The 25322-nt window shown below is 43.4% G+C and overlaps 1 protein-coding gene across 1 annotated transcript; it reads right to left on the bottom strand.

Annotated features, from left to right (window-relative positions):
• Nucleotides 1-4966: 4966 nt before the first annotated feature.
• LOC307063042 (acyl-coenzyme A synthetase ACSM5, mitochondrial-like) lies at nucleotides 4967-22075 on the bottom strand (the record flags this gene model as incomplete). The annotated part of the gene is given in 10 exon segments (XM_079719034.1): nucleotides 4967-5080; nucleotides 5082-5083; nucleotides 5454-5576; nucleotides 11294-11370; nucleotides 11764-11932; nucleotides 12136-12334; nucleotides 16106-16296; nucleotides 18758-18841; nucleotides 20423-20521; nucleotides 22063-22075. Coding segments are annotated over 10 exon segments (1071 nt in total).
• Nucleotides 22076-25322: the final 3247 nt, after the last annotated feature.

Here is a 25322-nt window from a genome sequence, read left to right as displayed (position 1 = left end):
GCATGATAAAACCCTTGCCCTTGCCTTTCCTTCTCCACCAAAAGAAGATGCTCTGGCCTAAAAATAATCCTTTCTTTTCTTTTGCTAATAGCTCCCTTGCCCCACCATTCTTCCTTAAAAACCTTCTATTTTGTGCAACCCTGGGAGCACCCTCCAGGTTGCTAGAAGAGATGCTGCCCTGTTCATAAATCATTGAATAAAGCCACTTAGACCTTCAAATGTGCCTGGTTGAATTTTGTTTTTTAACAAGAATTTAGAAATCTTGTTTTCCCACTGGAAATGTTGGAAGGGATCTTGGTAGGGTCTCCAGCTCCTGACAGAAAAAGGGGTGGAGACCCAGGGAGGAGCTGCTATGCAAGTCCCCACTGGCCTTCAGTCTCTTTATCTGTTAAACGGAGATTATAATACTTTCTTCTTAGGAGATTATAATACTTTTCTTCTTTCTTACTTCTTATAATACTTTCTTCTTATAATAACTAGAATTAGATTGGATCAGTTTTCCCTAAAGTGGGTTTTGCAAGGTGATTTTAGATGAGCAGTTTTCATGTTCATGATTATTTTGATGAGCATTAGAAAAAAGTTAACTGAACTACAGACTCCTCTTTCAATGCATATTATATTGCTTAGGGTTTAGATATTTTCTTTGAAAGGTGAGCTGATTTCCAGCACAGATGTTATGTGGCTACAGCTCCAGTCCTGATGGTAGAATGGGAATGAGTAAAGGTTGAGGTGAGTATTTCAGCAGAGCTTCTAGCACAAAGCACAGTGTGGAATCAATTGCCAATAAAGTGACAGCACTTGTCATTGCTTTCACTACCAGTGATTTCTGGGTCTGGGTGTGCTGGGGGCTCCCTACGGTAATGCAGCTGAGAGCTTTGCTTTTGACTTTTTGGAGCAGAACTGGGCTGAGGTGACTGTGGCACAGTTGGCTGGGGAGTCCGGTGTGTTGCAGGGTGTGGAGGGCAGTCCTAAGGGGAGGGAAACTGGGCCTCCCCGCCGCCACCACCTTGTTATCTATGCCTCGTTCTGACTGAAGTCTGAAAAAAGGCCCCTAGGTGGAGAGCTCTGATTATAGCTGGAAAACAGGCTGGTTCAGCCCAGGGCAGGGAGGGAGTCCAGAGAACATCAGCCCTGCAGGCAAGGAAGCTGAGGCTTAGAGAAGAAAGCAGTGTAACCACAATGACAGAGATGGTAGGTGCCACTTCCCCAGGTGTCATTTCCATCCAAGCCCTTGGCTTTCGGGGAACTGACATTTTGGAGATTCATTAGGAATTCCAGCGGCACCCAACATAAGACAGCCTCAGCTCAAGAGCACTGGTGATGTTGAGCTGAACTTGCATGTTTTCCTTGCCTCTGGTGTCCCCTCCTGGTAGGTATTGGGTAAATCACCAAAGTCCTCTGAATTTCCACCTTTGTAATAAAGCGAATTTGTCCAGTCTAGGAATGCCATAAAGACAAAAGACATAAAGAACAAGTAAATCACTTTGACAAGTTTTTTTTTTCTTTTTAAGGACTAGTGAAATTTTAGGAGGTACGTTTCTCTGCCATAAACCTTCAGTGGTTCCCTTGCACTCACGGGAGAAAAACAAAATTCCTAAACCGCGCCATCCTGAATCAGTCATGAAAAGTGACGCACGTGTGGATGGTGGAGCTGGACGACCTGGCTTTTAATTCTGTCTCCGTGAGATACTGGCTGTGTGAACTTCAGCAAACTGCTAACCTCTCTGTTCTATCTGTAAGATAAAGCATGTTGCCCACCATCCAGTGCTACAAGAATCAAGTCATTAGCCACTGAAGTTGCTGACCTATAGTACACACTGAAAGGAATTCAGAGCGAAGATCAGGATGAGGCATTAACAGCCAACAGGCCCTTAGATAGTTAGATATATTTCGGGAGAAATTTTTATGAACCCAAATCCTTGCATCTTCCCATACTTAGAAAAGCACTAAAATCATTAACAGGGATATCTGTTCCTCGTGACTAGCAGAAATCTTCTGCCGAGATATGCGTTTGCATGCACACACCCCTTCACCAAAATCACACATATACTGGCCTCCCCAACCTCTTCTGAGCAGTTCCTCTGAGCAATCTGAGAGACTGTCCCCTCGGCTATAGCCTCAGTAAGTTCCCAAATAAAACTGGAACTCAGGGGCTTCCCTGGTGGCACACTGGTTAAGAATCCGCCTGCCAATACAGGGGACACGGGTTCGAGCCCTGGTCCGGGAAGATCCCACATGCCGCGGAGCAACTAAGCCCGCGAGCCACAACTACTGAGCCCATGCGCCACAACTACTGAAGCCCATGCACTTAGAGCCAGTGCTCCGCAACAAGAGAAGCCACCACAGTGAGAAGCGCATGCACCGCAACGAAGAGTAGCCCCCGCTCGCCGCAACTAGAGAAAGCCCGCACGCAGCAACGGAAGACCCAATGCAGCCAAAAATAAATAAACAAATTAATTAATTAATATAAAAAAACAAACAAACAAAAAAACCTGGAACTCACAGCTTTCATGTGCATTTTTATTTCAGTCAACATATCTATAAAACGAGGGTGTTATTGGTACCTGTCCAACAGGACAGTTGAGAGTTAAAAAATTTAGAATTGTGCTGACTGTGAGCTGTTTTTAGAAACACAAAACCTGTCTTTCCCACCCCAAGGCCTTTGCACATGCTGTATCCTTTGTTCAGAAAGCTCATCCCCAATTTCCTTACTTAGTTCACTTCCACTTTTCCTTTGATACCAGCTTACTGGGGACTTCCTTATGGAAGTCTCCTCTCATACCCTGAGTCCCCCTCAGTCTCAATCAGTCCCCTCATCTGTGTTTTAACTGTACTCTTTGCTTTATGACATTTATCACAGTTGTGCCTTACTTGCCTTATTCTTTGATGAATAATATCAACCTCCCCATTAGACTGTAAACTCCACAAGGGTAGTGTCATGGGCCAAATTATGTCCTGTCAAAATTTATATGTTGAAGTCCTAACCCCCGGTACCTCTGAATGTAGCTACATTTACAGACAGGGCCTAGAGAGATGATTAAGTTAAAATGAGGTCATAAGGGTGGGCCCTAATCTAATATGACTGGTGTTCTTATAAGAAGAGGAGATTAGGACACAGACATGCACAGAGAAGGGGCTACGTGAAGACCCAGGAGAAGGTAGCCATCTACAAACCAGAGAGAGGCCTCAGAATGAAACCAACACCGCCAACGCCCTTGACCTGGGATTTACAGTCTCAAGAACTGAGGGAGTAAGTCTCTTTTATTAAAGCTGCCCAGTCTGTGGTACTTTGTTATGGCAGCCTGAGCAGACTAATACAGGAAAGGACTGGTTGGCTTTGCTTATCACTGTGTTCCCCGAGTCCAGGACGGAGTAGGCACCCAAAAGATATTGGTCAATGGGTGAATGGAAGTGCTAAGAGTTGGATAAGCAGCAGTAGGGTCAGTTTCCATCTGTTCTTTTCTGCATGGCTGGTCTCAGCAGCCCAGAGTCACCCCTCTCTGTTTTGGGGCTTCTGAGACACGGCTTCAGGTCCCTGTATCTTTCCTGGGTGAGACATAACACACTAGCATTTGGAGTTGATGTGTTGGCATGTGGAGGAAGGACGAGACATGAGTCAGAGTACGGTATTGGGTGATTATTTCTTTAAAATAATTTTTTCAAGGGCTTCTCTGGTGGCGCAGTGGTTGAGAGTCCACCTGCCGATGCAGGGGACACGGGTTCGTGCCCTGGTCCGGGAAGATCCCACGTGCCACGGAGCGGCTGGGCCCGTGAGCCATGGCCACTGAGCCTGCACGTCCGGAGCCTGTGCTCCACAACAGGAGAGGCCACAACGGTGAGAGGCCCGCGTACCGCAAAAAAAAAAAATAATAATAATTTTTTCATTAAAAGAGTTAAATATGCTTACTGAGAAAATTTGAAAAATAGAGAAATGTAGAGGAAAGGAAAAATCTATCATCCATTATTTTCAATACTCAGGAAAATTACTATTAACATTTTAGTGTATCTCCCTCCAGTCTTTTTTCCATCTGTAGATTTTCCTTTACATTTCCAAGTTGTGGTTCTCCACTATACATATATTATTTTTATTCTGATTTAAAATTAATTTAGCTCAAGTTTTCCCCAACACGTATTTTTAGTGACCACATAATATGTTATTGAGTTACCCTACCACAATTTAGTTAATCATTGCCCTATTAGTTAGGCATTAATTTTTTTCCCATTTTTTTCCACTGTTTTAAACAATGCTACAGGAAACATCTTTTGAATACTTTCTTTTGTAGCGATTCCCAAAGATGGAGTTTCTGAATTAAAAGGTATGACCAGTTTTTATGGCACCGAATATGATTACCAAATAGCTTTATCAAAAGGGCCAAGTGGTTACACTCCCACAGGCAGTGAGTGAGATCACAAGTGCCCCGATACTCTGGTGACCTGTCCTTTGGAGGGCCAGCTGAAAGCTCTTAGGAAGTAAGACCAGTGGGCAGCTGCTGAGGATGTCTCCAAATATCCAGGGAGGTCAAGCCACCAAACACTTGCTAGACCAGGCAGTGGCTCTGAACTCTGGGTTCAGAAGAGAGCAGGGGCTTCCCTGGTGGCGCAGTGGTTGAGAGTCCGCCTGCCGATGCAGGGGACGCGGGTTCGTGACCTGGTCCGGGAAGATCCCACATACCGCAGAGCGGCTGGGTCTGTGAGCCATGGCCGCTGAGCCTGCGCGTCTGGAGCCTGTGGTCCGCAACGGGAGAGGCCACAACAGTGAGAGGCCCGCATACCGCAAAAAAAAAAAAAAAAAAAAAAAAAGCAGCATCTCAGAAGAGAGCAGATGTTCTCTGCTCTCTTCCAGGGTCATCCAATGATTCTGGAGATGCTCATTTGGAAACTGAAAGCCTTTGATGTCTACAGGGTTGAAGGGATGATGCTCCAAGTGGGGACTAACCAGTGATCCCACCCGTTCCTTTTAGAAGCTTCAGAGGTCTATGGGACATTTTGGGGGCTGCCTCTTATCTCCCCACTCTTGTCTCCTCAATTTACTCCTTTGGATCTTGCCAGAAACCGTCTTTGGCAGTTCTGAAACAAAGGCCGTCTAGTGACCATAAAACAAAAACACTTTGAAATTATCATTTTACAGAAAGCCTTTCGACGTTACTGGAAAGCCTCCATGATTCATGGTTTTCCCCAAACAGCAACAATGAAAACAGCTAACCTGGAGCACATGCTCTTTCCAGCAGTGTTTCAATACCACCAACTGAATCTCCTTTATGTCAGTTCTTAGAGCGGGAACACAACGTGCTATGGGGAAGGCCCAGTGAAGAAACAGGGAGACAGGGCTGAGGCAGCAGCCAGGGTTATTCGTATCTTCATCCTCCCAGTACCTGATCCTGAGTGGGAGCCCAGGGAGCACGTGCCCATTTGATTTCCCAGCTTATTCAGTCCTAGAACCCGCAGATGTTTACCTTTCCTGGGGTACTTGTACGGAGCAGTCACCCTTTTCACGTGCTCCTGGAGCTCCTGGGTTAGTTTCTCTGGATCATGCGAGGAATAGGCCGGAGAAAGGACTATAAATGCCTTTACCACCTCTTGGAAAAAACAAAAACAAACAAACAAACAAAAAACAAAGAATCAGGCCTCATGTAACAACTTTTTTCTCCTTAACCTAGCCTTGTGAATAAGTGCTCACATTTACCAGCCCAACGTGAAAGTTCTACCAGTGACTTGGACTCAGCCAGCAAATTGGATACCGATTTTTTTCTGTTGCCTGCCTTTCCAGGATCAACTATTGGGAGGTATGGCTTTTATGGAGTGATTTTAGAATCCTAGTTTCCAAACTCTTCCCCATACCTGAAATGACACTGTTAGAAGCCAACATGCTTCCCTTAAGATGCCAATACTTTGGAGAGAGGAGATTCACAAACTCCTTAGGGTTCATTACATATGTGTTTTCCTGACTAGGAAGGCAGCTAGGTACAGGTTTGGACAGGCAGGATTGGGGGAAAATGTGTACCACTTGCAAGGGGGAGTGGGTCTTTCTGAGACTGCATGTATGAGTGTTTGCAATCAGCAAGGATTTTGCTGCACAGGTGTTTCAGGCATCCTGACGGACGTTCTGCACCTTGGCTCTCTCTGCCCACATCTTTCTTGCAGGTTGCCTCCTGCCAAGGAAGAGAAATAGTCCCAACCTCAGGTACAACAGCACATGGTTTCTGACAGGAATGGAAGAGTTCAAAGGCTAGCATACAACCCTGTCAGCAACACCTAAGTGGTGGTTCATTGTCTTTGCATACTTCCCAGTGGTGGGCGTCTCACTACCATTTCATGTTCAGATAGATCTGGTTTTTAGGAAGGGCTTTCTCTTACTGCTAAAACTACCAAGCATTTATCGAACACTTTCTACGTGCCAGGCTCTGTCCTGAGCATTATACTTGGCTTAACTTTCAGCACACAGACATTTGTCATAGCCCCAGTTAATGTGAGGCACGCAGGACTAGGCATACTTTTCCAGGCACAATTTCTTTCCCCCATAGATGAGATTCTCACCCCGCTCACTCTATATTAGTGGCCTCAAATTTAGTGGGCGTTGGAATCACTTGGCTAGGGGCTTCTGGTCAAAGTGAAGATTCCTTAAGGCTGCATTCCCAGTCCCTTTGATTCAGCAAGTCTCACTTTAGGTCTAGAAATCTATATTTTAAACAAAAATCCCAGAAGATGCAGCTGTGAGCAGTCCAGGGCTCAGACTTTGCAAATCACTCCTCTGCCCTGAGGCTTCTGAAAATGCAGCTTGATCTTGCACTAACTTTCATAAGGTAACTATGTTATACTTTAGGATTATGTTGGATTTACAGCCAGTGAAAAGTTCATAGGTCTGCCTATGAGCTTATTTCTCTCATACTGTCTGTTCTTCTGGGACCCACGGGAAGGAATTTGCATTTCTCCTGAGAAAAGCCATCTTATTAAATTTTGTCCTTGTTTCTGACATATCAAGGTCACTTTAGATACTTATTTTGCCATCCCTCAAGTTAGTTATCCCTCCCAGGTTAGAGCCATCAGCAGCCATGTTTGGTGTGCTCACAATATCTTTACCTGCAAATGGAAAAGGACATTTTATTGGACAGGATGGACGACAAAGCCAGCACCTGCCACTAACATCTCCCACCTAAATAATAGCCCCTCTTGGACACAGTTCCATGTCCACTTGACACCAAAGTGTTGATATCTTCTCATGGTGTCCCTCTAGAGCATATTTGTATCTCTAAAGATGTGAGGGCAATGCTTAACCAAAAGGAATGTGTGTCTGTCTGATGGTGGCATTTCAGACTTAGCGGTACCTGGATGGGGTGAGATATGGGGGAATCTGGGCCTTCCAGCTTACTCTGCTGGGTGCTAATAGGCACCCAGGTGCCTATTAAAACACACAGGTGTTTTCCCTCTCTTAACTGGAAGGAAGCTGCCAGGAAATGATTAAGGATAGCAGCCCACTGCCATCCGTAGAAGGGTCTAGGCAGCATACTTGCATGCAGGGGGGTGGGCACAAGGCTATTGGCTCTGTTTCTTAGGATAAAAGAGCACACTGATACTCTTTGTGCTCAGCAATCACTGAAGATAGAAAGGGAGTGGTTGGCCAAGAGCAAGGGTAGGGGAAAGAGCTACAACACCAAACTCTGATTCTCAAAGCTTTAAGTAAAGCTACTGCTCAGTAAGAAAAAGAAACAAATTACTGGCACAGGCAGCAACACACATGAATCTCAAGAATGTTACACTGAGTAAAAGAAAGCAGACACAAACAAATTAATACTTTGATTCCATTTACATGAAGTTCTTTTTTTAACAAAAGGAAAAATTAATCTTCAGTGACAACAAATAATTTAGCAATTGCCTGAGGCCTAGGGATTGACTGCAAAGGGGCACAAGGGAACTTTTTGGGGTGATAAAAGTTGTTCTATAACTTGATGTGGTGATGGTTACACAGGTATATACATTTGTCAAAAGTCATTGACCTGTACATTTAACATAAGGGCATTTCATTGCATGTAAATTATACTTTAATTTTAAAAACGCATTCTGAAAAATAAAGAAAAAAGCTAAGCTGTCAATACCTAAAAATAAATCTAACACAAAATCTGTAAGAAGCATACATAGAAAATGTAAAACTCTACAGCACATTAAAGAAGATATACATAAGTGAAAAGATACACTTAATATCATAAAGATGTTAATTCTCCCCAAATTGATCTATAAACAATGTATCTCCAACTAAAATGCTAACAGTTCCACAGAACTTGACAAATTGATTCTAAAGTGTATATGAAAGAACAGAGGACCAAGAATAGGTAAAACATTTCTAAAGAAGTTGAGTAAGAAGGAGAGACTTGCTCTACTAGATATTGAGACTTATGATAGTGTTTTTGTGGATAAGGCTCTAACTTTCTCAGGGTAATGACGCTTGTTGTCAGGCTGGGCACTGGGAGATGTATTCAAAGTGCCCCCAGCAGAGCCAAGGCCCTCAGAAGGGAATGTGCTACACAAAGTTTAATAACCACATTCACCCCCAAATTGGGGGAGCTCTAAGCAGCCGTAGAAAATGAATTTTTCTCAAAATACTTAGTGCCACAAAAAAGACACATGACATAACTTAATGTTAAAAAGTGCATAGTACAAAGTTGTGGTGTGGTGCCAATTATGTATGAAACTATACCTGAGGACCCTTTGCTTGCATAGCTTTCATGTAAAAAATGTATCATTTCTGTATTATACAATTATATATCTCTTATAGAATAAATAGAAAAGAAAGATAAGGATGACAAAAGATCAGTCTCACTACTCAGATAATCTGATTTGATCTGTGTATGGGATCTTTTCATGGCTTATCTGTGATTTTATGCATATACACATTTGTGTGAATACAAAATATTCTATACATGTATTTCAACAGTCCAATTTTACTTCAGTTAACAATCATGAACAATCATGAACATCTCCTCACAAGAATAAAAAAGTGTAATGGAATATAAAATATTTGCATAATATTACCCTGTGTGGCTATAATATTATTTATTTAAACACTTTCATGTTATTAGAAATTTGGATTCTTTTTCTTTTTAGTCCTTTCCCTTTCCTCTTCTTTTCTTTTTCTCTCTTTCTCTCTCTTCTTTTTTTTTAAATATACAATGCTGTAATATCATTTATATAACTAATTTCCCACTGTTAGAAATTCAGAGAGTACCTCCACCTTTTTCATCTTATTAGAAATTTGGATTCTTTTTCTTTTTAGTCCTTTCCCTTTCCTTTTCTTTTCTTTTTCTCTCTTTCTCTCTCTTCTTTTTTTTTTTTTAATATACAATGCTGTAATATCATTTATATAACTAATTTCCCACTGTTAGAAATTCAGAGAGTACCTCCACCTTTTTCATCTGTTATAAACAACACTGTAATGAACATCTGTGCATTTGACAGTTTGTTTCCATAGGAAAATAAGTAGATTCCTTATACTGGGTATAAAGTTGAAATAGGCACATTACTTTAATTGACGTGTGCAATCTCAGCTATATGGAATGTATATGCTAATGAGGGGGGAATGAGCTTACCTGGTCAGTCTTACTGACCACTCAGCATTCACAGAGCAACTGTGGCCTGACAATCTCTATTAATTTTCAATGTTCCATGATTCTCATGAAGAGATTTAATATTTTTTTCTTAGTTAAAAATGACCCAGAAAGAAAACTAACAGCTGGTACTAGTGATGAAAAGAAAAAGTTGAAGAAAACAAAGGTTCTTTTTAGCAAATAACTTTACAACTTGACTCTCTCAATGGAATGATCACAGACCAGAGAGGTCCTGTATATAAGCTCTATGAGGACAAGGGTCTTATCTTTCCTGTCCAGTGCTGTATACTTAGTGGCATGAAGTAGGCACTCAGTGAATAAGGAATAAATTCTTCAGGAAAGTCAAGGATTTACTTTCACCTACAAAAGTGATTAGAAGAAAATACATTTAAATTTTCACATTATCTCTGCTTGATGGAATTTCTATGTTGTTACTGTCATTGTTTTGTAGGTAGATTTCTATGACTTTCAATAAAATACCATGAAAGATTATTTCTGTTGTAATCACTGAAAAGCCACAAAATACATATACAGCATTTCAAAAACAAATGGACTGATTTTTATCTGCTCCTTCCAATATTGTTGCTGATTGATGGCTTAGTATATAAAGCAGATGGAGTTTCTATAAAGCTCGGCTGCACGTTTGAATCACCTGGCGAGCTGACACACATTCTCAGAAAGTTGGCTCTCACTGACGTGGAACTTGAGTATCAGGAATGTTTGAAGCTTCCAAGGTGCTACTAATGAGCATCCAGGACTGAGAACCATGTCAGCAGAGTTTTTATTTATTTATTTATTTATTTTGCGGTACGCGGGCCTCTCACTGTTGCGGCCTCTCCTGTTGCGGAGCACAGGCTCTGGACGCGCAGGCTCAGCAGCCATAGCTCACGGGCCCAGCCACTCCGCGGCATGTGGGATCTTCCCGGACCGGGGCACGAACCCGTGTCCCCTGCGTCGGCAGGCGGACTCTCAACCACTGTGCCACCAGGGAAGTCCAGGGCACTTTATTTACTTGATCAACATTTATTCAGCACTTATCGTTAGGGATATAGAAACAAATGATTAGTCTTGCTTGGAGGGGCTTATAGTTTAGTTAAGTATAAACATAAATTTGGCATCATCCTTGACTCTTTATCTCTCACCTCTCACCAAATCTTATTAGGTCTGCATTCAAAATACATTCAGCATCTCATCTCTTCTCACTCCTTCCACTGCTATTCCCCCAGGCAAGCCTCCACCCTTGCCTCTTAATGCATTGGTCTCTTAAGTGGTCCACTGCTTCATCCTTGCCTCCTACAGTTTATTCTCAACCCAATATTCTGAGTTATCCTTAAAAAAAAAATCAGATCATGTCACTCCTCTGCTCAGAATACTCCAATGTTCCTCAAAAAATTATGTAGAATCACCATATTATCCAGCAATTCTACTTCTGGTTACATACCCAGAAGAATTAAAAGCAGGGTCTTGAACAGGTATTTGTACACCCATGTTCAATAGTAACATTACTGACAAGAGTCAAAAGGTGGTAGCAACCCAGGTGTCCATCAGTGGATGAATGGATGAGCAAAATTGGTAGAGACACAATGGAATATTATTCAGTCCTAAAAAGGAAGAGAATTCTTACACAGGCTACAACATGGATGAACCTTGAAGGCATTATGCTAAGTAAAATAAACCAGACACAAAAGGAAAAATACTGTACAATTCTACTTGTATGAGGTTCCCAGAGTAGTCAAATTCATCAAGACAGAAACTAGAATGGCTGTTATCAGGGCTGTGGGTAGGAGGCAATAGGGGGTTTTTGTATAATGGGTACAGAGTTTCTGATTTGCAAGATGAAAAAGTTCTGCAGATGGATGGTGGGGACAACTGCACAACAATGTGAATGTACCTAATGACACTGAACTATACACTTTAAAATGGTAAATTTAATGGTATGTATAGTTTACCACACTTAAAACAACAACAACAACAACAAAAACCCAAACCTCCAATGGCTTCTCACCTCACTTAGAGTAAAGCCCAAAGCCTTCAGATCCTAACATGATTTACCCCCTTGTCAGCTCTTAACTTCAAATCCTGCCACTTTCACCCTTACCCACACTCCTGCACCTCACCTACCTACTTTCTGTTCCTTGGACCCACTAGATGAGCTGTCCCCTGGTACCTTCCACTAGGCACAAAACTCAGTCCATAGTTGGCCTGGCCGTGCTCGACCATCTTGGGGGCCCCAGTCGTGCCGCTTATGAAGTAGATGGCCGGTGGGTCTTGACTCCTGGTCCTCGCATAGTTGTGCTCTGTGGACACCTCCCTGTAAAATACAAAAATGGGTACTGCTAATAGTGAAGACACTCATAGTCACAGTAATATCTGTAACAACAATACTGGCTACATTTGGTAAATACCAAGTGTGAGGCACCTGCTGGAAGCTCCAGCCTGAGTCATCTCTAACCCCTACAATCACCTCACAGGGTAGGTATTATCATTATAACCCTTTGCAGATAAGGAAATTGAGGCTCAAAATGGTTAAATGACTCACTGCTGTCCGACACATGCAGCTTGGTTTGGAGGGAGGGGCTGCTGGTGCTAATGGCATCCACCCGTGGAGCCAGGGAGTCACTGATGATAATGGACTTGGCCCTGGATGTCTGCAGCCAGAATTTGAGGTCCTTCTCTGTCAGCTGAGAGATGCCAGGAATCATGACGGCCCCTGATACCACACAGAGAGGGGATGTTGACTGGGCAACAGGGAAGACCCTTGTGAACAGGTCCAGACCAGATATCCCCAGATAGGAGCAAGAAGGGGCTGGAGAGAGTTGGAATGCTTGAACTGGAAAAGGCATTATTAATGACAAAATATTGAAATTCAGAAAATATTTCCTGAGCATTTACATGAGCTAAGAATTTTACATGCATTATTTCATTTAATTCTTACAGTCCTGGAAAGTAGATGCTATTATTAATCCCACTTTGCAGATTCAAAAAAACTAAGACCTAGACCTTTATGCCTTAAATAAATTAATAACTTGCCCAAGATCACACAGCTAATATGTTGTAGAGCTGGAATTGTGAACTGAGGCAGGGGTAACCTTAAGAGTCCATGATCTTGAACATTGTATTATATTGCCCTAGAGATTACCTAGTTCAGTGGTTTTCCTTGCCTTTCAAACAAAAGGCTACAATGAATCTTAGTGTTGGGTGTGGGTCCCTTGGGGCAGGGGAGTGGGTATAGCAGCGGGAGCTCCAGGACCCCATATTACTTCAACCAAAGCCACTCTGAGGTAGCTGAGTTCATCTGCTCCCAAGGGGAAGCGATAAGGAAGCAGAAAGCAGGGACAAATTTTAATGACACTTGAAAAACCACTTCAGTATCTCAGAATGCAGGCTGTAAACACTCCACACTCCACTGAGTCCAGCATTCTCATTTCACAGGTGAGAAGAAAGAGATTCTAAAATAATCAGCCATCCAGCCACAGCCCAGCCACTCAGTTAGGACAGAAGACAGAGGAAAGAGCCAATCCCTGTGTGTCTGTTTCTTTTCCTCAGAGCTGGATACACTATAAGGGTGCTCACTTTTATATATTGTGCAAAATATGTAAAAATAAATGAACGTTTCTGCCTCCTTTTTGGAGAGACAATCTATTAACAAAATGGTCGGATTAAGCTTGTTCATACAGAAAGATTAATTTTCTGATGTGAGTGTGTATCCCTCTGTTTTGCAAACATTATTTGTGAAAACAAATTTCAGGTAGATTGTTCTACAGACACGACTGGAAGGGAGTGGACAACATTCTAACTGGTGCAAAGTTCCCAGGGGATGGAGAAACCAGCACTCCACCAAAAGTAGTTGTCTTGTTTTTTTTTTTTTTTTTTCTTCTGCGGTACACGGGCTTCTCACTGTTGTGGCCTCTCCCGTTGCGGAGCACAGGCTCTGGACGCGCAGGCTCAGCGGCCATGGCCCATGGGCCCAGCCGCTCCGCGGCATGGAGGATCTTCCCGGACCGGGGCATGAACCCGTATCCTCTGCATCGGCAGGCAGACTCTCAACCACTGTGCCACCAGGGAAGCCCTAGCGAACACTTTTTGTTTGTTTTTGTTTGTGTGTTTTATTTAGTTTATTTATTTTATTTAACACTTTCTTGTTTCTGTTTTGTTTTTGTTTTTAACTGTGTCACTCTGTGTGAAGTGGTGTCTCATTGTGGTTAGAATTTTATTCCCCTAATGAATAAAGACACCGAGCATTTTGCCATGTGTATATTGGCCATTTGTTTATATTCATTAGAGAAGTGCCTATTTGAATCCTTAGCCAATATTTTAATTGGGTTATTTATCTTTTTATTGTTGAGCTTGAATTCTTTATATATTGCAGATATGTGCAACATATATATAGGTGTGTACATATATATGATCTATATATGTATATCAGATATGTGATTTTCAAATATTTTCTCCCTTTCTGTGGGCTATCTTTTCACTTTGATCTACAAATACTAGAAATTTTCATGAAGTTTGATTTATTTATTGTCTTTCATTGCTTATGCTTTAGAAACCATTACCTAATTCAGGATATGCACTTATATTTTCTTCTAAGAATTTTATAGTTTTTCCTCCTTCATTTAGGTCATTGATCCATTTTTGAGTTAATTCTTGTATGTGGTGTGAGGTAGGGACCACATTCATTTTTTGCATGTGAATATCCAGTTGTGCCAGCACCATTAATTGGAAGGACAATTCTTTCCCCATTGAATTTTCTTGGCACCTTTGTTGAAAACTGATTGACCATAGATTTATGGGTATATTTCTGAATTCTTAAGTCTATCCCATTCATCCATGCCAATCTTTATGCCAGTACCACATTGCCTTTTTTTTTTTCCCACACAGTCTTGATTACTGTAACTTTGTAGTAGGTTTTGAAATGAAGAAATGTGTATACACCAGTTTTGTGTTCCTTTTTCAAGACTGTTTTGGTTATTATGGGTCCCTTGCATTTCCACATGACTCTATGGACAAGACTGTCTATTCTGCAAAGAAGTCTACTGGAATTTTTGTAAAGCTTACATTGAGTATGTAGATCACTTTGGGATTATTGTCATTTTGGGGCAACTTTATAATTTCTGCCTTAATGGCAATTAAGTTTTTAAAAGTGCAGTTCAACTTATTCATATTATTCCTTTATAAAAGGCAGACTTCAGTTAAGCTTTTAAATGCATGCATAATGTAGAGGCTATTATTTTCTGGCAGTTCTTTTTTCCTGAAAGGTAAACATCAGATGTGTTTTAAACTTTTGTCAGAATAGTCATGAAGGATATGTTATTTTTACATAATAAGGTAATATCTCAGGGGTGTGCTCACTGAGATACACCAAAATCGTAACAAGTTTTTCTTTAATAAATATTTCCTGGATTACTCTAGCCTTTGGCTAGTTTCTAGAGTTCTGAAAAGTTGATTATGACCACTTTTCTAAGGTTTTTGTTGCTGCTATTATGGAGAAAAAAATTTTAGAAAGTCCTTATTCCATCATTTTTTCTGACTTAACCCTATTTGTTTGATTTTTTTCATTAGGAGAAGTCTTCTAAGGATGAGCCTAGTGTAAGCTCACTCTGCTTACACTCTGTAGACAGGAAAGGAGCACCCTGACTCCATCTCTTATTTCTCATTTAATTCACACAGCTCCAAGTGGCATATGAGTCCCTTTTTATAGGTTAGAAAACTGAGATCCAAGGAGCCTAGGGATTTGCTTACGGTCACACTTCAAGCAGATGAACCACATCTATTTGACAGCAAAGCTTGCGTTTACAACTCAGTCATTCTCACACCACCTCCATAAATTTTACCATATCCACTAACAGTAGACTGCTATTACATCTACTCACAGTAGTACTTGTCTCATCTTTTTTTTAAATAAGCTCTTCTTAAAATTAACATAAATAAATTTCTTTGAGATAAAGTTTATATTCTCCTACTACAAATAAAAAGTACATTTAACATAGAATTCAGAGAGAGGCACAACAGACACATAAGGAAGGGTAAATGAAGAAGGAAGCAAATGCACAGAGACACCCAAAGAAATAGAGATCATCTGAATTCAATTTTATGTATCTGCTGTGATCTGTGAAAAGCTTTGAGCCTGAGCCAAGCTCTCTCCTTATTTAAAAGGGATGTGCACGACGTGAGGAAGATACTAAAAACAGACTAAGAGTAATACAAAACTTTCTCCTTCACTTGCTCAGAATGATCGGAAGGGAATCAAAAGGGGCGTAACTCTCTCCCTGTGTGATTTGGGCTCAGGAATGTGAGACACACTAGAGACTGGGCAAGGGTGTCTAAGGCTCAAAGACTTGGTCGTAATTGTTTTTCTAAGGTTAAATGCTAACAGTTTAAATTTTAGGACTTGAGAAACTCCCAAGTCAAAATGTCCACATGTCTTGTAGTCCTGAGTCTCACTGGGGTGCCCAAGGGCAGACGGAATCTGATGCTCAAGATGGACCCTGGGACACAGTGAGCTTCACCCTTTCCAGCTGACTCCACACGTCCAGCACATCATGGGCAAAATTGAAGTACTCAGGCACTGGCTGCCTGCCCAGGCTGATGACTTCCCAGGTGGCCACAGTCTTCTGAGGGACAAGTAAAGGTGGCAGCTGCCCATGAGACGCACAGATACCCCAGGCATTTCTCAGAGCCTGGAGGACCAGTCCTCTTAGCCATATCACCAAAGAGGAGAGAGAGCATCGTCATGAATTCTGGGCTTCAGGGACACTCTGAGGTTGGAGAGAAACTTGTGGTCAGCCTTAGGGTGAGCACAGCACATATGGCCTTGTAGAACAGGGTCCTGGGCTTTAGTCTGAGTTCCATGGTGTGATTTTGATCATTTCTCCTCCCTGGACATGAGGTCTAGCCCTTCCACCTCTCACTGTCCATGGATCTCTGTGGATCTGAGTGTAGGGACTCAGAGCCTGCTTCCCAAGGCTCAGTCCTTCAAAGCGAATCCCTCAAAAAGCCTTTGGCAAATCCTGAACTGGCCTGACAATGAGAAAGAAAACTCCAGGGCAGCACTCTCGGATAGAAATGTGATGTGAACCACACGTACTCGTGTAATACACAATTCTCTAGTAGTTTCATTCAAAAAAGTAAAAAGAAACAGGTGAAACTGACTATAATACATTTTATTTAACTAGCTATATCCTGTAATTTCAACAGGTAATCAATATCAGAAATTATTAGAGAGATATTTTACATTTTTTGTTGTTGTTCTTAATTCTTTGAAATCCAATGTGCATTTTACACTTCCAGGCACACTTCAGATTAGACCAGCCACATTCAAATGCTCAAGAGCTACACGTGGCTAGTGGCTACTGTATTGGACAGAGAAGTTTTAGTGCCTGGCTATTCAGAGTGTGGCCTATGGACTAAGGACATCAGCATCACCTGGGAGCAGGTTACAAAGGCAGAACTTTAGACCCCACCCTCGACCTGTGGAATTAGAATCTGCATTTTAACAGGAACCCCAGGTGAGTCAAGCACATTAAAGTTTGAGAAGTGAAGCAGTGGCCTCGGGGCTGTATCCCCAGTTTCTTTCTGCCAAGTTCCTCTTGGTAATAATAATAATAATAGAATATGGGAATAATAACTGCCATAGACTAAATGTGTTCCCCCCAAATTCATATGTTAAATCCTAACCCCCAATGCAATAGTGTGAGGAGGCTGGGCTGCTGGTGGGGGATTAGGTCATGAGGGTGGAATCCTTATAAAAGAGACCCCAGAGAGCTCCCTTTTCCTTTGCTTGCTGAGGATACAGCTATGAACCAGGAAGCAGGCCCTCACCAGACACCAATCTGCCCATGCTGCCTTGATCTTGCACTTCCCAGCCTCTAGAACTGTGAGAAACAAATGTTGTTTAAACCACCCAGTATACAGTATTTTTGTTATAGCAGCCCAAATGGACTAAGACAATAATCAACAATAATGATGTGTCATGGTAACAGAAAAAGCAATAATAACTGTCATCTACTGAAGGCTTACTGTGTATTAAGCATTTGAAAAGTGCTTTATATTTCCTTAAATCTTCATAACAACTGTATGATGTGTTATATTCTCTATTTTACAGAAAAAAAAGTGAGGCTTGGAGGGGAAATGTGACTTCCAGGTCCCACCTCCCAGAAAGTTAGACCCCAGCTTCTGCTGTGGCCACCAGCCTTGCAACAGAGGTCGGCTTGTGAGGCAGGACTTCCTTTCCCTCACCTCCCTCCCCAACCCCTCACCTCTCCTGAACTCTGCCCCAAGCCCTTTCCTCTGCCTTTCACTCCTGGATTCCGGGGGCCCCTTGACAGCAGATAATTAGAATCCCAGGCCTCCTTCCCAAGTGCACAATGCCATTTCAGGCCCTGCCCTCTTTAGGTTTAATCAGTAAAGGCCTCAGGGGCAGCTGACACCCCCTGCTGAAGGATTTCTCTCCACAGTGCCTTGTTCTTGAACCCAGGAAGTGAGAAGACTTCTAGGTTTTGCTTCAGCTGAATGCAGGCCTTAATGCCTGTAAACATTCGGGTTCCTGGGAACGCCGGTAAAGACAATTTGCTGACTCAGCCTCCCTTGGGAACTTTGGCCCCAAACGCAGGCAAGAGAAGGCAGAGCCCGAAGCCAGCAGGGGACATGTGGCTTCAGCTGGTCAGCACACTTGAATCAGTGGGCACGGCCCCGCCACCTTTTCTCACAGCTGGGAGATGGTACTCCAGCCCCAGTGCCTGCTGGGTGTCTGGACCTAGGGGATATTTTCCCTGAAAATTCAGGTCATCATCTAATCCAAAAAGAGAACAGGAACTTTATTATATTGTAGCAGAAAGGAGACAACAGTGACAATAATATAAATCAAATCACGTCCCTTTTCTGCGCAAACCCCTCTAGAGACAGGAAGTAGATTAGCGGTTGCCTGGAGCAAATGGGCACAGGGATCTCTTTGTTGGAAATGTTCTAAATTTGGAGTGTGGTCAGAGCTGCACAACTCTGTAAACTTACTAAAAGAAATTGATAGGGATACAAATAATTGTACACTTGAAATGAGTGAATTTTTGGTATGTAAATTATACTTAAATAAAGCTACTAAAAAGAACAAAGTCTCCTCTGGCTCCTGTGTCGCTCAAAGGCAAAGTCTGGAAAACAGCTCTCACCTGGCTCTCTGGACTGCAGCCACAGCAGTCTCCCTGTGGCTTTGAAGTCCTGGCTTGAGGTGGGGTTGTTGGTAAAGTGCCTCTCTGAGAACAAAAACTGCACAAGTGACTTGTAGTGTTTGCCAGTATCTATGGTTAAAAATTCCCACCATGGCCAGTTTTGATTCCCACCAGTTTCAACTTATCAAAGTTTAACAGCCGGCCTGCAAAGTTTCTGAATATTAAGAGGCTCCCAGGTGGCCCTGCAGGCCGACTCCAGCCAGCACTGATTCAGGCCTTCTTGCGGGCTCTTCCGCCAGGACGCTCCATCCACATGGCTCACTGCCTTGCCACCCACAGGGCTCAGCTCATGGACCTTCAACCAACTGCCTCATCGAAAGTGGAACCCTCCCCCATCTGACACTTCCTGCCCGCCATTCTCTGCTTGATCTTCCTCCCCAAGATTTATTACTTTCTAACAGTCAGTATATTTTATTTTTTATAAATTTATTTTATTTGTTTATTTTTGGCTGCGTGGGGTCTTCGCGTGGCTTTCTCCAGTTGCGGCGAGTGGGGACTACTCTTCCTCGTGGTGCGTGGGCTTCTCATTGCGGTGGCTTCTCTTGTTGCGGAGCACGGGCTCTAGGTGCGTGGGCTTCAGTAGCTGTGGCTCGCGGGCTCTAGAGGGCAGGCTCAGTAGTTGTGGCGCATGGGCTTAGTTGCTCCATGGCATGTGGAATCTTCCCGGACCAGGGCTCGAACCCATGTCCCCTACATTGGCAGGTAGATTCTTAACCACTGTGCCACGGGGGAAGCCCTCAGTATATTTTAAAATATGTTTTAATTTTTTCCAGCTTTATTGAGTGATGACTGACAAATGAAATTGTATATACTTAAGGTGTACGTTGTGCTGGTTTGATACATGTGTACATGGTGTAAATGATTACTGGGACAGGGCTTCCTGCCTTACAGGTACTATGCTGCTCACTTTGCCTGTATCATCTCATCTAACAATCCTCCTAGGTGTTGTATGCCATTTTACTGGTGAGGAAAATGAGCCTTAGAAAGCATAAGTGACATGCCTGAGACCACACAGCTGCTTAGGAACAGAGATGGCATCCAAATTCCAATCTATAGGCACCTTTGATGCTACACCCAGTACCCCATAGTGTGTTTTGTTTCTGGCCCTTCTTGTGACCTCCAGCCCTCCTCCCCCAACTCAGCATGGGCGGGGCAAGGCCCCCCCTTACTCAACAATGGCCTATTCTTCTCCAGGGCCAGAACCCCAGAACTCAGAACATTGCTGCTGAGGATGTTCTGGCCTCAGTGTGTTCAGGAAGGGACACCACTTCTCCCTCTGGATTTACACCCAGCTGCCTTCGGGTCCTGCTCTGGTCACAAAGGGAACAGGAGCCTGCTCTTCAGGTGTGAACTTCCCTCCTAAAGGGCCACAGAGTGTGCTGCCCTGGCCAAGGCTTGGCCCCAGTGGGCCTGAGAAAAACCAGGCTTCCTGCAGGTATGAGCTTGAGTGAAAATGGCAATTCTGACTGAAGCGCCCTGCCCTGGCAGCCTTCCTTCGGCCAAGAAGGTTATAAATTTAAGTGTGAATTTCAGCATAAATGAAAACACATTAGGATCACCAAGGGGGCTTAAAAAAAAAAAAAAAAAAAAGATGCCCAGACTCACCCGACCCCAGATCAATGAAATTGAATCCAATGTGTTTTGAGTTCAAGTTCTTTTTAAGCACCCGGGGAGATTGAAATGCACAATCATGATTGAGAACCACTGAAACAGACCATGGGGTTTGTGTGACAATTAAATTAGGTTATTTGTTCATTCATTAATTCGACATACATTGAGTTCCAGATCTGGGCCGGCCACCATTCTAGGAGGATGGGAAACAGCCGTGAACAAAGGCCCTTATATTAAAAAGTTAAAGATATAAACAAGTGCACTCAGAAATAATAATACAAAATTTGAAGCAAGCAGGGGTAATGTGACTGAGAGTGCTCAAAGCTGAGTTTGGGGAGACAGAGTGGCCTGGAGAAACCCCTCTGAGTTGCTGGTGTTTGTACCGGGACACTTCAGAAAAGGCTGAATGAAGATGAGGGTAAGGGGTTCCAGGCAGAGGCAAAGGCCCTGAGGCAGGATGTGCTTGAGGAGAGGAAAGGAGACCAGCATGCCTGGTGCCCTGTGACTGGGGGGAGAGAATGGAGTGCCAGCGTCAGAGGGGAAAAGGGTTATGGAGGCCAGAGCTGGCCAGAGGGGCCTGAGAGAACAGACGCAGGGTTGGGTTGTCTGAGACGACAAGCCATGGACCTTTTAGTAAGACAGCAATGCGATCTACATTATGTTTAAAAAGAAAATTGCTAACTGCTGTGTGGGGACTGGATTGGGGAAGCAAAGAGAATAAGCAGAGAGATCAGAAAGGAGGCCACTGCTCCAGCTGGACGAGGGCTGGCGGTGCTGGGACAGGGGCCCTCTCTATGGAACGCTGGTGGAGACAGCACACATTCAGTGGTCAGTGTACTGGCTAGCAGGTAGGAAGCCCCTCCGTGTTAGCTCTTCTTTTTTTTTTTTTTTGGCAGTACGTGGGCCTCTCACTGTTGTGGCCTCTCCCGTTGCGGAGCACAGGCTCCGGACGCGCAGGCTCAGCGGCCATGGCTCACGGGCCCAGCCGCTCCGCGGCATGTGGGATCCTCCCGGACCGGGGCACGAACCCATGTCCCCTGCATCGGCAGGCGGACTCTCAACCACTGTGCCACCAGGGAAGCCACCGTGTTAGCTCTTCTTATTCTCAGTCTTATTAATAAAAGTTTCCCATCACAGCACTCCCCTGGAGTATGTGGTGGGGGGAGGATGCTGGAATCTGTGGGACTGGGGCAGACGGTGCCTGAGGAGACACAGAGGGGCAGCAAGGGATGCCCGGCCAGAAGGGCAGGTACAGGGAGAAGGGAGGTCCACAGGCCCGGAGAACAGAGGGGCCCAGGTGGGGCTGAGGGAACAGTGCCAGCGGGTGAGCCAGAACGTGGTCCAGAGTTTGACGGGAGCCCTGGGATGAGGTAGGATGGCGCTGTGGCCACAGTCAGTTTCAGGAGAGAGTGCAAGAGGGAGAGACAGAGACAGAGACAGAGAGATTACTCTCCCTGCCACCCCCCATCTACAACCTGCTCCCAGAAAGGCAAATAGTTCACTTCTTTGCTTCCTTCAGTAAAATGTCAGCTTCTGAGTGAAGCTTTCTATGTGACCCTATTTAAAATGTCAATACCCCCTCACCTTATCCCTTTCAAATCTTCTCTGATTTACTTTTTCTCCTTAGCACTTACCAGCATGTGACATACTCGGTATTCTTTCTATCTCATTCAGTTGTTCCCTCTTCTAGAATATAAGCTCCATGAATGCAGGAACTATTGTCTATTTTGTTCCCTTCTGTACCTAGAATGGTACTTAGCCCACATGGAGACCTTAAAAAATATTTGATGAATGAACAAACAAATGAATGAGTGATTGAGTGGATGAATGAATGATCAGGAGTTGGGAAGACTGAAGTGGGCAAAGTCTGACGGTGGAGGTCTTTCTGCACAGCTCAAGGGGCTCAAGCTCCATCCCGTGAGACCTGGGGCTCTGAAAGCGTTTCCAGCCGGCAGGAAACCTGGCTCTTCCCTCTCGGGGGTCTCCCACCTCTCCCTCCCCATGAATTGACCAGGAGTCCCTGGGAATCCTGTGTCAAAGACCTGTGAGGGGAGAGCGTAGTAGGGCAGCCTCCACTGCCTCGGCTGCTCTCAGATGCTGGGTCACCCGCTGGGTTGGGGAGAGGGCACGGCAGCACAGGTCTCCCGAGTCCTGGTGCGGAGGTGAGACCACAGGCCCAGGCTTCCCTTCCCTCTGACAAGTGTTACCCAGATCTCTCAGAGAGGGTCTAACAACCTCAAGTCTTGAGGTTTCTTTCCGGAAGGCCTATTGGCACTTTTGCAAAACCCTCCCGCCCCTGCCAAACAAGAGATTCTGTGTGCCAAGGGGTTTGGAAGGGGTCGCCAATAGTCAGTTGCAGGAAGGTTCTGGGTGGCCCTCACTGCCTTATGTTTACATAACTGAGAAGTGGTTATTCTAGTGATTTTCTGTAAAATAAAATTAACTCTCTAGTACTTTGATGTCTCCATCTAGGCAAAGAACTTTTAGATGATACTTTCTTTTGCAAGTAAATGATTCAATGAACAAATAAGCAAACAGGTGCCAACTAGAGAATGATGCTCGCCACCCAGTTCCACAAGAATTACGTCATTAGTCACTGCAGCGGGGCGACCTTAAACTCACCCTGAAAGGAGTTTGGGGCAGAGGTGAGGAATGAGGCACTCTGTGGTCTGGGCAAACTGGCAGAACAGGCCTTCAGATAGTTAGTTATTTTCAGGAGATATTTTTATGAACACAATTTCTTGCATCTTCCCATACTTAGAAAAGCACTAAAACCAATAACTAGGGCTTTGGTTCCTTGCTGAGATGTGTGTTTGATTGCACGTACTCCTTCACCAAAATTACATATAGACTGACCTCCCCCCTTACATCTTCTGAGCAGTTTCTCAGAGACATCTGAGAGGCTGTCTCCCTAGGCTATAGTCCTCAACTAGACACTGACTAAGCTCAACTCACAGCTCTTATGCTGTGCGTTTTCTCCCAAGTCAACAAAGGTGAATTAATACTAGAGACAAAAGTTCCATCTAATAGTCATCACACTGTACCAGACTTACCCAGGGCTAACAAGTGTCGTGTTACCTGGTGGGCCGTGGGGCTCAGCAGTAGTGAGCCCTTTGGCTGAAATGCAGAGGTGAATCATATGCACCGCTCGTCTTTCCAGAAAGCCAGGCTCTACACCGTGACTTCACCCTTATCTCAACTCTCTCTGTATTGATTTTATCTGACCATGTCGTTCTCAGCCTACAGGCTGCAGGACAGAATTACCTGGAAGGCTTCAGAGACATGACAATCAATGACAATACATGGATCTCAATTGGATTCTGATTTAAAGAAACTTAAAACTTATGAAATAATCAGAGTGGTTTACTGTCTGGATATTTGATGATATGGGAAATTGTAGTTAATTTTTTTAAGTGTGATAATGGTGTTGTGGTTATGTTTTATTATAAAATCTTCATCTTTTAGAGACTCATAATGAAATATTGATGGATGAAATAATACGATGCCTGGGACTGGCTTCAAAAATAATCCAGGGCAGGGAGTCGATGGGAGTATAAAAGAAATAAGATTGGTGATGACAGTAACAGAGGTTGAGTGATGAGCTACCTTGGGGGTATGTTATATCACACCATTCTGTTTTTGTGTATGTTCAAAATTTTCCAAATAGAAAGTTAAAAAAAAGAATCATCTGAAGAGCTTTTAAAACATATAGATATCTAGACCCCACCTTGAGCAATTTTTTAAAAATAGATCTTTGTTAGAGTATAATTGCTTCACAGTACTGCATTAGTTTCTGTTGTACAACAAAGTGAATGAGCCATATGCACACATATATCCCCATATCCCCTCCCTCTTGCGCCTCCCTCCCACCCTCCCTATCTCACCCCTCTAGGTCATGGCAAAACCCGGAGCTGATCTCCTTGTGCTACGTGATGCTTCCAACTAGCTATCTATTTTACATATGGTAGTGTATATATGTCGATGCTACTCTCACTTTGCCCCAGCTTCCCCCTCCCACCACGTGTCCTTAAGTCAATTCTCTATTTCTGCATCTTTATTCCTGCCCTGCCACTAGGTTCATCAGAACCATTTTTTTTTTTTTTAGATTCCATATATATGTGTTAGCATACGGTATTTGTTTTTCTCTTTCTGACTTACTTCACTCTGTATGACAGACTCTAGGTCCATCCACCTCACTACAAATAACTCAATTTTGTTTCCTTTTATGGCTGAGTAATATTCCTTTGTATATATGTGCCACATCTTCTTTATCCATTCATCTGTCAGTGGACACTTAGGTTGCTTCCATGTCTTGGCTTTTGTAAATAGAGCTGCAGTGAACATTGTGGTACATGACTCTTTTTGAATTATGGTTTTCTAAGGGTATATGCCCAGTAGTAGGATACCACTTGCTGGGTCATATGGTAACTCTATTTTTCACTTTTTAAGGAACCTCCATACTGTTCTCCATAGGGGCTGTATCAATTTACGTTTCCACCAACAGTGCAGGAGGGTTCCCTTTTCACCACACCCTCTCCAGCATTTATTGTTGCTAGACTTTTTGATAATGGCCATTCTGACCAGTGTGATACCTCACTGTGGTTTTGATTTACATTTCTCTAATAATTAGTGATGTTGAGTATCTTTTCATGTGCCTCTTGGCCATCTGTATGTCTTCTTTAATTTTGAGTTAATAGTCTAGGTTGAGAGGAGCATCAGTATTGCCTTAAAATCTCCCCAGAGAATTTTAATGTGAATCCAAGTTAAAGAAGTACTAATCAAGCACAAGTTCTTTATGAATCCTCACAGCTACTCTGGGATACAGGACTACTCACCCATTCTGCAGAGGGAAGTGCTGTGCTCTGATAGTAGACTTTGCAAATCTGAGGATCTG

The sequence above is a fragment of the Hyperoodon ampullatus genome (assembly GCF_949752795.1).
Source record: "Hyperoodon ampullatus genome assembly, chromosome: 14".
Lineage (NCBI taxonomy): Eukaryota > Metazoa > Chordata > Mammalia > Artiodactyla > Ziphiidae > Hyperoodon > Hyperoodon ampullatus.
Note: the sequence above shows the minus strand (reverse complement) of the source record. Positions and strands in the feature narration are given on the sequence as shown.